Source organism: Capsella rubella, unplaced genomic scaffold (assembly GCF_000375325.1).
Source record: "Capsella rubella cultivar Monte Gargano unplaced genomic scaffold, Caprub1_0 scaffold_2, whole genome shotgun sequence".
Taxonomy (NCBI): domain Eukaryota; kingdom Viridiplantae; phylum Streptophyta; class Magnoliopsida; order Brassicales; family Brassicaceae; genus Capsella; species Capsella rubella.
In genome coordinates this window covers 2755630-2773759 of record NW_006238922.1, presented here as the reverse complement: position 1 = coordinate 2773759, position 18130 = coordinate 2755630, and the positions used below count along the sequence as shown (strand labels likewise).

Here is an 18130-nt window from a genome sequence, read left to right as displayed (position 1 = left end):
TCCTGAGTATGTTTTGAGTGGTAACTCGTTTTGAAGTCAGAAAAATCAAAGAAGAATTTTCTGAGTTAAACAAAGTGGTCATAGTCTTTAAACTTAGAAAAATAGAAGAAGAAAATTATGTGTAAACGGAGTGGTCACTCGTTTGAAGTTAGAATTCATATTTGCAATCTTCCTTATGACTTTTTGCATGTCATTTAATATAAAAGCTTTTAGATTGCGTCAAAAATATATATTCTTGCGGAACAAGATGGAATATTTCCAAATCCTTATCAGAATAAATCTGAATCCTTATCGGGAAATTTTCCAAAATAGTACCCTTCATTGACTTGAGGATCAAGCTCCTCCTCCGATCCCTATAAATAAAGACTCTCATCATTCTCTCAAAAATCGGAATCCAATTCAAATAAATTCGAAAGAAAAAAGCTTCCAGCAAATCTATCTCTCAAGTCAAGTAGTCGCGAGAGTATATTGTGGTACCATTCGTAGATTAATCTATAATCGAGTGTTGTGATCATAGTCTTAACATGTCTTAACAAGGTGGATCCTATGATTTACAATCTTATGAAAATCGCCATACTACGGAAAATTTATTAATTGGATTGGATTTTTGTTTGTGATTTTCAATTCAGGATTTTGCAATCCCTACATTATATGCGTAAAATAGACAAATTAGCTACAAGTATTGTAGCATTGGAAGGCAGGGGTTATAGAAACAGAGTCGAGTCCAATGTCCTCATCTACTTAGGCAAAGGAGGTAACATTATGGGCAAGGATCAAAAGGTACTTCAAGACCAAAAAATGGTTAGGAGAAATTTGGCTCTAGCTAAAAAAATTATTAAATTTTGATCTGCATTTGATATGCTAGATCTGCTTGATCCGCTTTTGTCCTATTTGAACCGCTTGATCTGCTCTGCCCGAAATGTGTATTGTGACCAAAAAATATTTTACTGTGATAACACAATTTATTTAGTTATAAAATAAAACCACACTTCACTTTTATTGCTCCAGGAATTTCCAATAGGACCTTACTAAGCCCATTTAGCTTTAGTATGTATAATCCAACTTCAAAGTAATATATAATAAAATCTTATATTATTACTTATATATACATTAAACTATATTTTCAAAATTAATATTACTTTTCTGTAAAATGTTATAATGACAAATGTATTATGATTACTTCTTGCTAAAAAGGTCTACAAAATCATTAAATCTTTTTAACTTTTAAAAATATGATATTTTATGCTCTCCTCTAATTTCACTTCTACCACTTTCCTCCTATTAATATTTGTAACCCTTATCAAGCATATATTTTTCCTAAAATGAAAATATAATAAAATTTGAAAATTAAAAATTTATATTTTTGAGATTAAAAATAGCGCGGATCTGATTCTAGTTTAGTTATAAAATAAAACCACACTTCACTTTCTCAGCAAGTATCACAACACATCATTTTCTAACTCCGTGTATTGTGCGAATCCATTCATATCTTGTCTGGCTTATTCCAAAAGATTGTTTTATATATATATATACAACTCCGAAACAGAGTCATGAAGAGTAGTGAAGATTTCTTTTTTTAGGGTTTTTAGATTAAGAAAGATGGATTCATTCACACGCTTCTTTTGTTTGCATGTTGCATCCAACTAGTGAATGTAAAGTTCTAATTTAAATTATTGATCAATAATAAATTTAAGCACATATGAACATGTTAGAATTGCAATAAATATATAACAATTCCCGATTTGTGATAGAGATGAAAGCCAAAACAAAAGATAAAAGATCAAATTTTTTTTTGAGAAATTCCTTTGAATACCACCATTTTAGTTTTTCTTCCAAAAATACCATAATTTGTTTTTTATTCCAAAAATACCATAGAAGTTTTATTTTCCAAAATTACCATAAACATAAAAAAATGAAATTTTGAAGATGTAGAATTTTTTTTTAATGTTTGGGTTGACTATTTATATTAGGGTATAATTTTTAGGGGTAGAGTTTAGTGTTTAGTATTTAAAAATTAATTTTAAATTTTACAAAATTTATTTTAGTTTTGTGGTAATTTTGGAAAAATGTATTCTAATCATATTTTTGGAAAATAAAACTTATAATGGTATTTTGGAAAAAATACTCATTTTTATGGTACTTAAGACATTCCCCCCTTTTTTTTTTATACCAAAAACTGGTCCGGACTAAAAAATATTAAAGATGTTACCATAGGTTATGGTCATGAAAGTACTTAATTATTTAGTCCCAATCATATTGGTTTGAGAATATGAAAGAAAGAAAAACTATTTTCTCCCTTTATTCTTGTTTTATATGCATTCTTTAATAGAAAGATGGATCAGTTTAGTTCATACAAACGTGAGAGTGGGAAAGAAACAACTAAGGAAGTATTCAGAAAGGTCAACACAAATTATCAAGCAATCAAAGAGAAAAAAGAGAGACTTGTACATACATAATTAGAAAGGTCAACACAAATTAGGGCAACAAGTAATTAAAAATCTCCCAATATAACTTGAACGATGTCTCTGTCTCTTCCAAACAATGATTCTTCTCTTCTCTCGTCCACAACTGCATATTCAACATAAGAACTTGCTTTACTATTATAATTGCACCAAAACTTTATTTTCTTTCACATTTTAACACTGAACTAATGCACATTTTAACAAAAACATATGTATAAGAAAATTCATATATTATTGTTATGTTCTATATATATACCTCAGCAACTTTGTTCAATTCTTGACCCACGTTCTGCAACAACTCGGAAAGCTGGCCGTCCCATTTGTAGAACTCGAGTTCTTTATTGTCGAGTATCTTCGCAGATACCTGAAAATATAAATAAACTTATTATTAGAGTTCAAAAGTCACACATCATATGAGATATAGATTTTTGGTAAAAATATAAAAGAAGCGACAATCCTTCTCGCTTGGGTTAGCTTTGGATTAACTAGACCAAGCAAATTTTTAGATATTAAATTTGTGTTTTTGTATACCTTTGTCCCAACCATTCGACCACCGGAGCTATGAGCAAAGTAGATGTTGTAGAAGTGGCAGATTAATGCTGGATGATCTTTCTCTGCTATATTTTTTAAATACTGAGAATATGTTTTACCCGAAGCCATTGGCTCCGGAATCTCGTGACCTTGTTCCTTGAACCACTCCAAATCCCTTCTCAAGTTCTCTGCCCTTTCCAATCCCGTATTTTTTAGCCCGGCATCTACACACAAAAATGTCCCAGATCTTGTATATAAGTTACACACAAGAAACAGAATCTTTTGATTAAGATCTATATATAGTAACTGTTACTTTATACATAACCATAACTTGCGCCATACACTAACATAGTTTTATCTAATACAAAAGTTTATTAGTTTGAAAAGTTGTATCAAGAAAAAAGATTTCTTACTATAATATTCTGTGATCCCTCGGAGATTGTTTGAAGACTAACATAAAGTGCATATGATCCAAGGAAGAACGAACTCATGACACTAAGATTGGTAGGACTACTAATACAGTCTGGTGTAATTCAAGTCCAAGATTATTTCTCAAAACTTTTTCTCCTAATCATTTCAACTTCGGAGAAGATTATATTACAATTGATTCAGATGAATCATTTCAATGAATCATGTTAACTAGAAAACATACTAATTTTTTTTTTGGCTAAATAAAACTTAATAAAATTTCAATTCATAACTAATAAGAAAAGGATGAGAAAAAAACTTACAAGCTGGGACAGTAGATTCGTGAACAATTGTTTCAAGCGTGTCGAACACAAGCTTACTGTCCACGAGAAACTTCAAGTACCCTTCGATTGTGAAACTCCACGGTGATACAGGACCATCTTTTTTCCCTTCAGATGCATGAGCTCTCGGGTGCAGTCTCATTACCACGTACCTCATCTCCTCCACAAACCCCTTAGTTTCTCCAGGATATATTTTTGTTGGCTTATCCTCTACTGACGCCATAGCATTCACAACCAAAGTCGAAGCTTCGTTTGCTCTTCGGACAAGATGTTGACGAGGAGTGGCTATGGTTCGGGGATACCTTATTGTCACGGTCTTAGCCCCTCAGACTGACATAACTCTCGATGTCTAGACTTTTGATTACGGGGAAGTAGGAAGAGGCATTGAGTCTTGCTGTAGGCATGAATACGCAATATATACACACACGTACGAAAACTTAAATATGAAGTTAAAGAAAGACTACGTAAGGTGTATATATACTATATAGAGTTGCATTATATAGTCTTTGATTTTAATATAAAGTGTATGTAGTTTTACATTAAGTCTTTATATTAAAGACTTTACGTATCTTAGTCAACGGTTTAATTAAGACTAAAGACAGATTCGTACGTAAGATGGAGCTGTTTCTAACAATATACCACCGCTGCACTAGTTGACAAAATAATAGAGAACTGGGTCTTACGTAACAAAGCATGTTAAATATTTTTAAAAGAAAGATCGGAATAATAATATGAATAAAGTACATACTATTTGACATATAAATCTTTTTAATTGTGGTAATTGAAAAATCAATCATTAATAGAGAGAATAATTAAAGACTAGCAAGAATAAAAAGAAAGAATTACAATGTGAAAAATAAAAACCATTGAGATTATATTACATTTCTTGCATGCTTGTGTGATTGAACTTTTGTGGTTGAAAAAAGTTAAAACAAGTAGCTAATAACAAATAGAATTCAAGCTAAATCAGCTGCAGAGTTCTTGAGTTGGTCAAGGGGTGAGATACTGAGACGATGCTTGCTTTATTTAGACCTCTCTGGATCAGAACTTTGCATGGTCCTGTTATTATTCCCTTGTCTTGTTCGCGGCCATGTTATTTCTTACCTTTTCTTCCGGCTTTAAAATTTCTTGGGATCGGTTCTGTTTGCGACAAAAAGAAGAGAGAATGTGGTGTAAGAAACTAGCTATATTCTTACTCGGGTTGTGTTCTTTGTTCAGGTTAGAATTGTATATATCTTTGATGGATTTTGGTTTCTAGACATGTAATTAATCAACCTATTTACCGGACGCACCTTTCTTTGCCACAACTTGTCCAATGTTTTCATCAAGAGCATATCTATCGATAAGAAGAAAAAAAATCCCCCTAAGAAAAAACTAACACCATTTTAAAAGATGATAAAATAATATTTACATAAAATAATATTTTTAAAGATATTTATATAAATGTGGTCTCAATAATATAATGAATTATTTATTATTTAATCAAAAGATTTGTATTGTTATAAATTTTTAAAGATGGTAAAATAATATTTACACATATTTGTTTATGATAACTATATGTCGTATGGTTATAGTGTTATTTGTATTTTCCTATATATTTTCTCATAATAAATTACGTATATTACATGTTTTATGCTATTATGGTTATTTGGGATGGAACCTGAACCAAACCAAACCAAATTCGATAAAATTTTGATTAGTTATAAATATCTATTCAAATATTCAACCAAATTGAGCTCGAAAAATTAAACCGATCCAAAACTAAATTATTTTAATATATTTGAATAGTTATTATATAATTCAACACAAATTAATGTTTAAATTCTTAGACTATTATTATTGATAGTTTTTTAACAAAATCTTAAGATACAATTTTTTAAAAAAATAATTCTTATATAAAATATATAATTTAAGATTTTGTTGACAAATTGTACCTTAAAATTTTGTTTAATCCTCGTAAAGGATTACTCGTTTATGAACGGATTTGATGAGTTGCGACTTGGAAACAAGTCACCAGCAACCACCAGCACACGTGTCTTTATCGTTATTCAACGTGGCACAAACATGAATAAGGATAAAGACACGTGTATCGGTTCCTTTTTTTTTCCTACCGTTGTGGTTCCTTTATTGGGCTTGTTTAGGCCTTTTTGTTTGAGAAGCCTTGTTCTGTTGGGCTTCTCTTGTGTTTTTCTCTTTCTCGTTTTAATAAATCCAGATATGAAAGAGAAACCAAAAACACGAGCTTTCAATATCCTTGCTTGCTACCTTAAAACATCAAAGAGTTGAAACACACACAACTTTACTCACAGAGCCGCATTAAATGCGTCCGCCGAACAGCGTCGCGTACGTATCTACTCTCTAGAGATTCTTGTCGGCTTAAAAGGGCCGGCTTAAAATCCTAAAGAACTCACTTTTTTCTTCTTCACTCTCGCTTACAAGCTACAATACCTCAAAATTTCAACAACAGTTGAGTCATTTTGATATTCTTCTGTGTTCTTTGAAGTTTCCTCAAGCTATATGTAGCAAAAAGATAGAATCTTTCTGCTTCTTGTGACCACATATTTGATTCACTTACCTTTTTGGGTCGGAAATCTTTATAAAGACGGAACCTTTATGCTTGTATCTTTGGTTTTCAGGGTTTTGTGTTGAAGAAGATGGAGACTGGTGATGGTTCTAAAGATGTAATCGGTGGTTTACCAGAACCTCTGATTTGTCATATTTTGTCTTTCCTTACTACCAAAGAAGCTGCTTCTACATCTGTTCTGTCAAGAAAATGGCGGTATCTCTTTGCTTTTGCTCCTAATCTTGATTTCGATGACTCTGTCCATCTGAGTCTTGTGAAAATCAAAGAGACTGATCATGTTAGTGGTAGAGATTATTTGGAAATGTATAACGAAAGAAAGATTCAGCTTTCTACAAGTTTCATGGATTTTGTGGATCGAGTTTTGGCATTGCAAGGGAATGACTCTGTACACAAGTTCTCTTTAAAGATCAGAGATGGTGTTGATCCTGTCTGTATCACTCGTTGGTTACTCAATGTGTTGGAACGTGGTGTGTCTGATCTTGAACTAGGCATGCATTTGAAATGGAAATCTTCACTTCCTTCGAAGATCTTTTTGAGTGAGTCACTGGTTCGGTTGAGACTAAATGTGGAACTTGGACCGACCATTGATGTTGAAGATGTTAATCTCCCTAAGCTTAAGACTCTTCATATTGAGTCAGTCCGTTTTGAAAAGCATGGTATTGGGCTTACCAAGCTTCTTTCTGGTTGTCACAAGCTTGAGGATTTAGTTCTGGAACATATATCTTGGTGCTTATGGGATTTCTCCTTTGTATCTGTCCCAACTCTTAAGAGACTAACGGTTTATGAGGACTTGCAAGATGAGAACCCGAGCAGTGTGTCCTTTGATACCCCGAATCTTGTTTACTTGAAGTTTGCTGATGCTATTGCGGACGAGTATCCAACAGTGAACTTTGATTTGCTTGTTGAAGCTCATATCGATCTTCGGATGTCAGAAGATCAGTTGGAGGAGACACTATATGATAGAGAGGCAAGTGGTTTAGATTCTGAAGGTAATATGAAAGGCTTTATGGTCGCTAATGCAACAGAATTTATAATGGGAATATGCAATGTGAAGATCCTCTATCTATCAGCTTATACTCTTGAGGTTTGTATAACTCCCATCTTTCTCCTAGTCTCTCTAATACAACTAGTTAGCTTTTTATTGCTTATGGAATGAAGTTGATATGGTTTTGTTCCAGGTACTTACATACTGTTGTGAAGCAATACCACTATTCAACAACCTCACTCATTTAACTATCGAGAGTGAGCCGCAAGTTGGATGGCAATCATTGCCGGACCTTCTCAAGAACTCTCCAAACCTGGAAACTCTAGTCTTCAAAGTATGGAACAGACCCTTACAAAGCATAAGCATGTGTTTGAGTTATTTTCAAAGTTTGAGATGTTTTCTCTCACATTTCAGGGACTCATTCACCAATTCTCGGATAGATGCGGCGATATGTGTTTATGCAATCCTTGGGAGGAGGAAGACGAGGAGGAGGAAGAAGAGAAAGAAGAGGAGAGTCCTCCTTCTTGCTTATCATCATGTCCAGTGAAAGTGCTGAAGATATTGAAGTTTGGTGAAATTCATGAGTACCAGATAGAGACAGAGAAGAAGATAGACCAAGTAAATCACTTTCTAGAGAAGTTGCCAAATGTTGAGAAACTGATGATATACTACAGTACACCAAATGATGAAGATGTGATGAAAGTTTACAAGAAGCTTCAGAGGCATCCTAAAGTAGCTTCATCTCAGTGTATTCTCCAAATCTTCTCTGATAACCTCAGCTTGTCATCTAAAGACTTTGTGCTCTCTTAGGTATCTACTAAATGAGGTCGAAATCTTTTGGAAAATATCTCAAGTGTGTTTTTTGAATTACTCTGGCTCTTTCAATGAGTCTTGGCTGCATGCTTTTGTGTAGTTCTTTTAATGATCTAATCTCTACACATTACTATCTTATTTCTGCCATATTTCTGTTCTAAAGATATTTGTTTTTAAGCTAAGTATCTGATTGTTTTTCTGATTTTCTCTTATTTAAAAGAAAAATAGGAAACCCCAAGTAAAATTGTTATAAGATTTTCACTGAAAATATGAAAGAATTTCCAAAATTTAGATATTCTATAGAAAAGAAAGGAAACTACAATAAAAAATTTAAACTGTTATAAAATTTGGGTTTTTAATTCACAAACTAAATCCAAAATCTAAAGACTAGAATAGAAAGATTCAAGACCTACTCGAATTCGCTCACACAAGTAAATTAACTCACAATGAGAAGTCAATGACCAATTCTTTTAAAAAATAGTTTACATATATTTTTACAAACAGAAGATTACATTTCATCTTTGCACATATAAAAAAAAAAAAAAAAAAGTAAAAAATATTACATTACATCATAATTAAACTAAATTTGCATGGTTACAACTTCACACAACTATAGAGAAGATATTTAACAAACAAATCTTTCAGGTGAACAAACAAAAAAAAATCTTTCAAATTCACACCATCCAATATATAACATTTTTTATTTATTTATCGACATTATCTTGGAATGTAAATACTTGCACTAAAATGTGATATTCTTCAACGGTCCATGCCTGATGCTACAAACGGCGGAGTGTTTCTATTTGATACTCCTCTCTCAATGTTCCCTTGCCACCCTTTTGTTTATAGTGAGATTATTGCAATGGTAACAAAAGTTAACAAGTTATAACTAAATCGACCATCATTACTAAAAAGCAAAGAGAGAAGAGAGATCTTGTTTACCTAAAGAAGGATCAAGACCGCGATGTTTAAGTTCGCGGTGTTCTTGAGAAAGAGCACAAGCACAACAGAAGAAGTGAATAGCGCCATCGGCGCAAGGCTCCTCAGGCAAAGAGTATTGGTTCCTCAATTTGGCTCTGTATAGTGAAGCATAGTACCATCCACACCCAATGTGAGACATTGCCACTATCATTAGTCCAGCTAGTCCTCGACCTTTTTAATTTAATCCATATCCATTAATTAATCATCCTTGATAATAATCAGTTCATCTCATTAGCTATGTAAGATATGTAGTATAATGTAAATCAGAAACTTACTTGTTTCTCCTTTGTCAAGGATCTCAGCGATCCTCCCAAATGCGACGCAAGGACAAAACCATGTGAAGCAACCTTCCAACCCAATTTACAAACAAATAGTTATGACTAATTAAACCGAATTATTATATTCTTTAAACTTTGTATAAGAAAAAGAGTTATAAACTGAAATGAAAATTTATATTACATGTAGAGGTATCTTCAGAGAGACAATCGTATAAACCAGTAGTCCATTGCCCTTCAGTTACTATCTTCACATTTTTGCTTTCTTGTTCAGACATTTTTTGTTGTTGTTTATTTGTTGAAGAGAGAACTTATTAACTTTGGTGTGTTTAGATAAATTGTTACACTCCAACTATATATAGACCAACAATATAAATTATTTTATTTGTTCGGTCTTAGTTTTGAATATTGACTACAAATTTTATACATATGTTTTTCTTACTTGTCACAAGAAAACAACTAAAATAGAGTATACAACGTCGTGGTCACTTGTTCAAACGGTGAAGACTGTTCTTTCCAGGTAATTTCAAAGATCTTATCTTTTATAAAAAAAATAATTTATTGATTTTCACATTCTTTCGATTTTGTTATTTATTGATATGTCTCAAGAATGTGAATAAACTAATTTTACAAAGTGTTTATACAGGTTCGAAATGAACCAATAAGGGGTTGAACAAAAAAAATGAGTTTGTTAATTAGAAATCATATTCCAGATTATATAGGTTTAACTTCGAATCTCTTCTACAATTAAAAAAAAAAAACTTTGAATGTCTTTTTTTTATATCAACAACTTATATTATTAGTGAGGTTCGGTTAAATTAATTCGAGGAAAAATGTCTACAACAAAATAAATTACGGTAAAAAAATAATTAGTGTTAATGATGTAAATTTGTTCTTTCTTAACTTGAATGGTCAAATGAAAACGAAAGACTAAGTTACATACAAATAATTAACGCCGAATGTAAATTTATCAGATATGTATTTGTTTAATTTATCTCGAAATCAAAATCTCAAGTATTAAAGGTCATCTGATTGAGACAATGGAAAAGTCAAATTATTTGTAAATATCTATCGAATTTTCCACCCATTATTTAACTGAACACACAATGTGCCACCAAGTTTTTGAAGTTTTTGTATAATTTTATGAGTAATCTAATATATCGAAATCACTTAAGTTCAATATTTAATTTCCTCTTATTTATTTATTTAGATGAATATCACTGGCTCCAATTGGTAAAACTTATATTTGATGTCCAAATTGTTCTTGGCCCATCTTGAGCCCATAATAAGTACTACCAACTCATATGATCCTTCCGATGGAAAAGTTACCATCCACTTTGTCGCACACTTCAGCCAAACTCATAGTTTAGAAAGTAGAAACCCATTTCTATGGAAAAACAACTTTTGCATATGAAAAGACCTTATGCATGCATGAGTTGTTATCACAAATTTTTCAAATTGTATGATCTTGGTGAAGTTTAAGGAGACATTAATCATATCAAAACCAGCTTTGTGAGGGCAATAAAAGCAAAATATACATGTCGCACGCACGATATATATCATATATGTACCCAGACATCTAAAATACATTCACTAGAAAAACTTTTAAAATTGTTGTTACGTACAAACACTTTAATTGGGCTTTGGTACAACTAAAAATATACTTAGCTTCTGCGTTCGCAGCACATCTTTTTTTATATACGTGTCGTCAAGCAAGTGTGAAACCGACTTGTTTTAAATAATGGTAGTTGACTCGAATGTCTCCCATAGTTTTTTATCTTATTTTATTTTATAATTTCTCGTGGATTTTCTATTTCTATTTAAAAAAACTTTTTGTTCCTATTCATTGTATATACCAAAGGTTCCATAAAAACGCTATGGTCTTTGTTAGCTGATAGTAATTTTTAGATAAATAATTTAAATATTTATAATTTGAATTTTTTAAAGAAATAATTTAACTATTTATAAATTGAATCGGTTGGAAAATATTCTATTGCTCATGATGATGGCTACAAATATATTCGAATACGCGATTCGGTATTTGTTCGATATTTTGAATTTTTTGTATTATTTTCGGATTTTAAGTGTATATTATTTATTCGATTTTTGTTTGGTTTGATTATTGGAATGAAAAATCAGTTTAAAACCGATGACACTTTTATAGATGAGTTTAAGACTGTTTGTTTTTGTCATTAGCTTGAATTAACTAGATTAGTAACTCTTTTGTGTTTGACAAAAATAAAATAAAAAATAAATAACTCTTTTGTGAATTATCTAGTTTTTTCTTTTAATAAATCGTCCTTACAAATTACAATATAATGGTTCCAAGTTGACTACACCGATATACACTTCATAGTCTTCATTCAGTGTCTTTTGTTTCTTAATGGCTACGATTGGTTTATTTTATACTATACTATAAATTATTATTTGTTGTTTTCTACTTTAACATTACACACAAATGTGAAGTTTAATGTATAGACAAAATTTTGAGTTCCAGAAGAATAAACTAATAATATTAAAATTAATACAAAAACTAGATTATTTTGTATACTATATATATATTACCGCTCAATGTTTCCTCTATAACATTTTACGTATACGTCACCAATCGACCCATTGTTTTCACAAGTTGACCCATTATGTTCTGTCTTTGTCTTAAATACATATATATATAGTCAAACAGATTTAACACAGAGACACACATGCATGTCTCGTCTTATAACTAAATGAGATCATGCCAGTCACCAGCAGCTCCGAAACCTTTGCTACCTTCTTCGATGACTGGCTTAACCATCATAGGCAACTCATCGAACAACTTGCACACTTTGCTGATGAAGCTAGCACCAGTGTCACTCAAGTAGAAGAAGAATCTCTTGTCACTAAGTTTCTCTCTCACTGTCTTCAATACTACCAAGAGAAGTCATCTGCTATGTCCGTCGCGGGAGAGGATCTATACGATTTCTTCTCCCCACCATGGCTCAACTCGTACGAGAAACTTATTCTTTGGATAGGAGGTTTCAAGCCAGGTATGGTTTTTAAACTTATAACCACTTCTGTTAACGACCTTACAAGCCACCAGAAAGACCAACTTGAGAGCATCCGGTTAGAGACTCAACGAAGGGAGAGAGCTTTGACGCGAGGGTTCGCGCTTTTACAACAGAGTGTGGGAGATCCACTTCTGATGGTTCGATTCAAGAACATAGGAGCGTTGAGGCTTGGCGAGAGAGAGCAGCCAGGAATGAAGGAGGAGGAGGCCATGGAGGTTTTGAAGAAGGAGATGACGGAGGTGATGAAGAACGCTGATCAGCTTCGGTGTGTTACGGTTGAGAAAGTGGTAGAGGTTCTGAATCCACGACAGGCGGTAAAGCTGCTGAGAGCCGTGGGAGAGTTTTATCTCCGGTTGCGAGATTTAGGTGTGCAGATAGAAACATTGCTTTGACAGGACCTATGTTGAGGATTGAGATGTGTTCTTTTTAGGGTGTATTGGAATTTTAGTACATTTTAAAAACATAATTGGAAAGATACTACAAATACTATTTAAAATTAGGAAAGTAGTCGTACGACCTATAATGTGAGATAGAAATTATGTGAAATAAAGATAAAGAAGAAGGGGGAAAATGACAAAAGGGTATTTTTTTTTTGTTCTCCCGATTTTATTTTTCTTTTCTTTTTTAATTATATTTTAAAATATTTTGTTTATTATCATCACCCCAAATTTTTAATAATCAAAATATTAGGGATTATAACTTTGGTTTTCAAAACTTTTTTGATACATAAAAATCCATGTTTTTTTCTCTTTAATTTGATATGCATTTTGCTAAATTAATTTTAAATAAATTTCATATTTATATATTTATTTGTACAATTTAGTATGTGTACAGACGTATTTGTACAGTTTAGTATATGTACAAACGTATATGTACAGACGTATTTGTACAATTTAGTATGTGTACAGACGTATTTGTACAATTTATTATGTGTATAGACATATTTGTACAGTTTAATATATGTACAAACGTATATGTACATTTGATTAACTGTACAGATGTATACGTACAGTTTATTGATTGTACGGAAATATAAAAATTTATACATTTTTATTCATATAGCTAGAAAAAGTGTACTTAAATATGAATATTTATGTACAATTGTACACTTATAAGTTGTATATATAATATTATGTAGTATTTTTATTATTGTACATAAATATATTTTTGTACAACTGTACAGAAAATATGATGTACAAATTATATTATATAATTATTCTAATGGCATATTCGTAAATAAGCTGTTTTCAGAGTCTTTAAAAGTCATTGAAATAGTATCAAATAGTGAAAATGTAATACTTTCCTAATTATAAATAGTATATGTATTAGTTTTATAATTATGTTTTTAAAATGTACTACTTTTCCAATTAATCCTTCTTTTTATTCTTAAAATTATTCAACGTATGTTTTGGTCTATAAATGACCATCATCTTCTTCCCCAAACTTTGTTTTTTTCTTTTTCTTATCTATGTTCGATTGTGATAAGCGTTATATAAAATTATAAACTATTGCTAATGGTTAAGAATGGCCACAACTTATGCTAAAACGATATTCATTTCTACAAAATTTATGGCATTCAAGTTGGTGGTAAATCCTTAATTAACTCTTGCTCTGGTCTATTACATGTAGGCTAAATTAAGATAATTTGCACTTCTTTACTATGCATTACGTTCCATATGTATAGAGTTTTTGGGCCTTGCTAAGGTGGGTTGACTTTTTTAAGTTTACTCACCTAAGTCTGTAAGCTTCTTTTGTTTGTCATATATCTAGGTCTTCCTTGTTGTGGGGGGAGAAAATTTTGGAGAACGAGCAGCCGATTGCATATAATCAATCGGATAAAGATTGTAAATTCTTAAAGCCTTTTGTGCAAAAAAAACTTCTACAATCATAATTACTTTCTTCCAATGGTTTTTGTTTCTCCAATGTTGCAATATCAAATTTAATTGCTTCTTCATTTTAATTAAAGTCAGTAATATCAAATATCATATATATTTGGTACTTTACTAGTGCCTATTGGAAGTGTGGCTCAAAGGACCTCCCTCTCATGAAATTGTTTATGTTAATTAAATGATATTTTATTTTGCAAGTCATAAACTAGTAATACTAATAGTATCTTTGATTTTCGTTGATGCAAATGTTGGGTAATCTTTGCGAGAAAAATAGACAAATTTGTAAAGGAATATTTTGAAAATATGTCACAACTCTCATGGAAGGTATGTGAGCCGTTTGCTGCAATTTGGGCCTAGGCCTAAACTTATATGGCTATGGGGATTCCTTGTACATGATAGTTTTTCACATAAAAGTATTTACATTATTCAACTTTATAAATTCTATTCATAGCATAATTGAAATAATTATGAATACTCCTCCAGTCATACCAGTGTAAAACTGGTATGTGAGGCGCAAGAAAACGGAAATTAGAATTCATCAATTTGATTCTAGAAACCAAATTTTTAATATTAAAAAATATCAATGTTTATATTATGTACCAAATAAACCAAACCAACCACATACAACAAAACTGAAATTTATTTATAAAATATTATTTTTTACTAATTAAGTACGTAAAAATATGTTCAAATATACTAAAGATATATTACTATTAATTAAGCTTAACTAATTATTTGTTTATCTTCATTAAATCTATCTAAAAAAAAAACACAAATCCATCGAAGACTTTAGAACTTAAATATAATTTGGTCTTTACAAAATATATATAATTCGGTTAATTTTGGTACTTATTTTAATGTCCAAAAAATCTGAAAAGCCAAATGCCTATAGTAGTAGTCATCACTAGCATGATATTGCGACTGCAAAAAATAAAGGCCATTTTACTATCTATGCATGCACTTGATTAAAAACTGATTCTCAATAAAATACTTTAAAAAATCAATCCAAATCTGCGTCGCACCAACAAGTACAAATCAAAATATAATTCTCGTCCATTATTATCATTAACTTTTGGGAATTCTCATTATGTTAACGGATGATAATTAATTCGTTGTCACGTAGTGCATTACTTAGTGCACGGTTGCTTCATCATGACTACATCTACATGTAAAAGAAAAAAAAAAGCAATATTGGTGTGGTTTGACAAAACACCTGTTGAAGATGCAACTCAGTTTATGCCCTGTCGGAAATAACCCATACGTTAATAGATGCTTCTTTGTAATGGTGCAGATTTTTTTGGTTAAGAGATTGGGAAACCAACCATAATGGCTCGTAGGAATCGTATTCGTTTGTGAAGTTTTTGGTGATATAGACACCTTCGATGAGACAAGTCCTTATGGCATTTATGTTTACAATTAGAATTAACTGAGTCAACATTGTTAACGTACGTTATGGGTTATTATGAGAACTAATTCGTTTCTGCTTTTTAGGTTTTGTCACACATAACTTTTTTGTCTGGCAGTATCGATCGGAGCATCTCATGCAGTTTTAAGTTCTTCTTATATCGGTGCAATGCATCTCCTACTTTAATTTGAAACTTTGATGCTTAGTTTTGTAGTTACGTGACACAAGTTGCGTCAAGTCAATATTATACTATTATTTAAGTTACTATTGAGTTGTTCATTGTATAAATAAACTTATAAACGTAAATAAACAACTCTCATACACATATAAAAGCGTTTCAAGGACTATTTGGAAATAGCATTGATCAATATAAAAATTTTAGGGTTCTTCCAAAATATTGAACTGACAGCATTATTGTGCGTTGGATGTAGGCAAATGGACATCGCATCAATACATTTAAAGAAAGGTTCGCATATATATAATGGCTTTTTATTAAATTTCCAAAAATGTACATAGTATAGCACCAAAACTTCATAAAAGGACATCGTCGCATAGAAACAAAAACTAAAGTACGTAAACATGCATTAAGAAGAATAGTTTCCAATACTACTAAGTACTAACATTCTATTTTCCCAATCACCAAAAAAAAAAAAAGTATTCGTTTGTTATGAATTCGAATATGACGACGATAAATGGAATATGATTTTTTTTCGAAAAATTTGATTTTTCCGGTCCGTTGTCCTAGAAGAATTAGGAACCATCTATTACAAATATGCTCTCTAGATTATGTATTTATTCATAATCGCTATTTTGGTTTTAGAAGTTATAGGGAAAGTTATATCCATTACAAATATTTTGCGTATTTAAAAATAACAAATCAATAAGCGTTTAGCAAAAATGGCATATTCGTAAGACTTATTCTTGAAATGATATTTTTTTTTGTAATATATCACACTACATTTATTTCATTAATTTCGAAGGTAGAAAAATATGTCTTATTTATATTTTATTTAAATTTTGGCGAAACGCTAATTTTTTAAAAAAAATATTGAGTATGGACAACATAAAAGCAACCAAAAAAACAAACAGAGAGCTTTTGTATTTGTCAGGAAAACAAGGGATAGTGTTCCAATTTTGAAACAGCCAGGCAAAATAATGGTATGATTCGGCCATAACATATCACATAAAGTGGCAGCAAACACATATAGTGGATTCTGCGAATTTGTTCCACAATTTTGTGGACAATTTTGTTATATGCTTTTTCTCTTTTGTTTTTGTTTTTGTTCTTTTTTATACACTTGTCTTATACCACATTCTCAATTTTTTACATACACATATTGACACATTTATATATAGTATTATTGTGCTATACATACCTATAATATTCACCCTTGTGATAAGTCTTAAACTTTGCACTTTTGAATAATTTCCATATTTTATTTGATTGTGGATGTTGTGTAGCCGACAGTATCACTCTTCTTGATTTCCACTATCAGAACAATTGTCTTCCTTATATGTATAAGAGAAAATAATAAGAAAAACGCACCAAAACTGACATGGCACTATGTGGCCACAACTTGTATATACTGCGCTTCTCTTCCACATTTTGCTTATCGACAACAATACATACATATATGTGATATGTCCACGATCAGACTAGAAGTATGAAGAAGCTGGTTTAAGTTACTCACTTTTGGTCCACTAATATATGTTTTGGTTATGTGTTTTACCTTCTCTAACTCTAACATGAAAGTTCAAGTAGCTACTTCACTAATGCACCAAAACTTGTGAAAGACCTCGAGAGGAAACAAAAATAGTTAATAATAAGTATGGTATTTTTGAGAGTTGCCCTAATGGTTGTTTATTTGCAAAAGCTACATGAAACTAAAATTGGAAGTTAATTAATCAAAAGAAGTGTTGAGAATATGTTATAACTGAGACAAATTTTGAAATAGGTAAAACTTTTTCTTACACTGACCTACTCATCAAGCTTTTGTATTTATATAAACAGTTTTGTCGCAATGGTCCAGAAGAAGAATAGATAGAAAAGAAGAAAATAGTGAAGATAGTTGATGAGGCAGCTTTTGTTTATTTGTCTACTTCTTTATTATATTTTGCTTTGTTTTGTTTTGTTGTTTTTTTTTTCCCATTAAGTTTTTGGTTTTGGCCCCCAGAAGCAAGGCAAAGGAATTGGTCTATCTCTTCCAGAGAAACAATTTCATTTTTGTTCACAAAATATAATACAATTGCTATTGGATCACGTTTCTCTCTCTTTCTCTCTCACCACTTTTCTTATGTTAGCTTTTTTTTAATATGATACTGTCTACTTGGAATGCATATCTCCACAACTTTTTTTAATTCTTTTTTTCTTTTTTAATATCGTTCATTGATGTATGAGTTAAGACTACA

At 31.2% G+C, this 18130-nt stretch overlaps 4 protein-coding genes across 4 annotated transcripts; 2 read left to right on the top strand and 2 right to left on the bottom strand.

Annotated features, from left to right (window-relative positions):
• Positions 1-2275: 2275 nt before the first annotated feature.
• Positions 2276-4146, bottom strand: LOC17894910 (heme oxygenase 4, chloroplastic). Its single transcript, XM_023788293.1, is given in 5 exon segments — positions 2276-2568; positions 2719-2826; positions 2994-3217; positions 3725-4064; positions 4066-4146. Coding segments are annotated over 5 exon segments (846 nt in total). The 3' UTR covers positions 2276-2475.
• Positions 4147-6050: 1904 nt separating this feature from the next.
• On the top strand, positions 6051-8326 carry LOC17895498 (putative F-box protein At1g58310). Its single transcript, XM_006302084.2, has 4 exons — positions 6051-6208; positions 6379-7410; positions 7505-7645; positions 7726-8326. The coding sequence occupies exons 2-4, from the start codon at positions 6397-6399 to the stop codon at positions 8119-8121; spliced, it is 1551 nt and encodes a 516-aa protein (XP_006302146.1). The 5' UTR covers positions 6051-6208; positions 6379-6396; the 3' UTR covers positions 8122-8326.
• Positions 8327-8616: 290 nt separating this feature from the next.
• Positions 8617-9691, bottom strand: LOC17893998 (protein PLANT CADMIUM RESISTANCE 9). Its single transcript, XM_006301560.2, has 4 exons — positions 9565-9691; positions 9381-9452; positions 9067-9276; positions 8617-8960 (listed from the first exon to the last, which is right to left on the bottom strand). Exons 1-4 carry the CDS (start codon positions 9656-9658, stop codon positions 8884-8886), a joined length of 453 nt encoding a protein of 150 aa, XP_006301622.1. The 5' UTR covers positions 9659-9691; the 3' UTR covers positions 8617-8883.
• Positions 9692-12114: 2423 nt separating this feature from the next.
• Positions 12115-12829, top strand: LOC17894058 (protein DOG1-like 4). The gene has a single exon (XM_006300954.2). The coding sequence runs from the start codon at positions 12115-12117 to the stop codon at positions 12817-12819; it is 705 nt and encodes a 234-aa protein (XP_006301016.1). The 3' UTR covers positions 12820-12829.
• The last annotated feature ends 5301 nt before the right edge of the window (positions 12830-18130 follow it).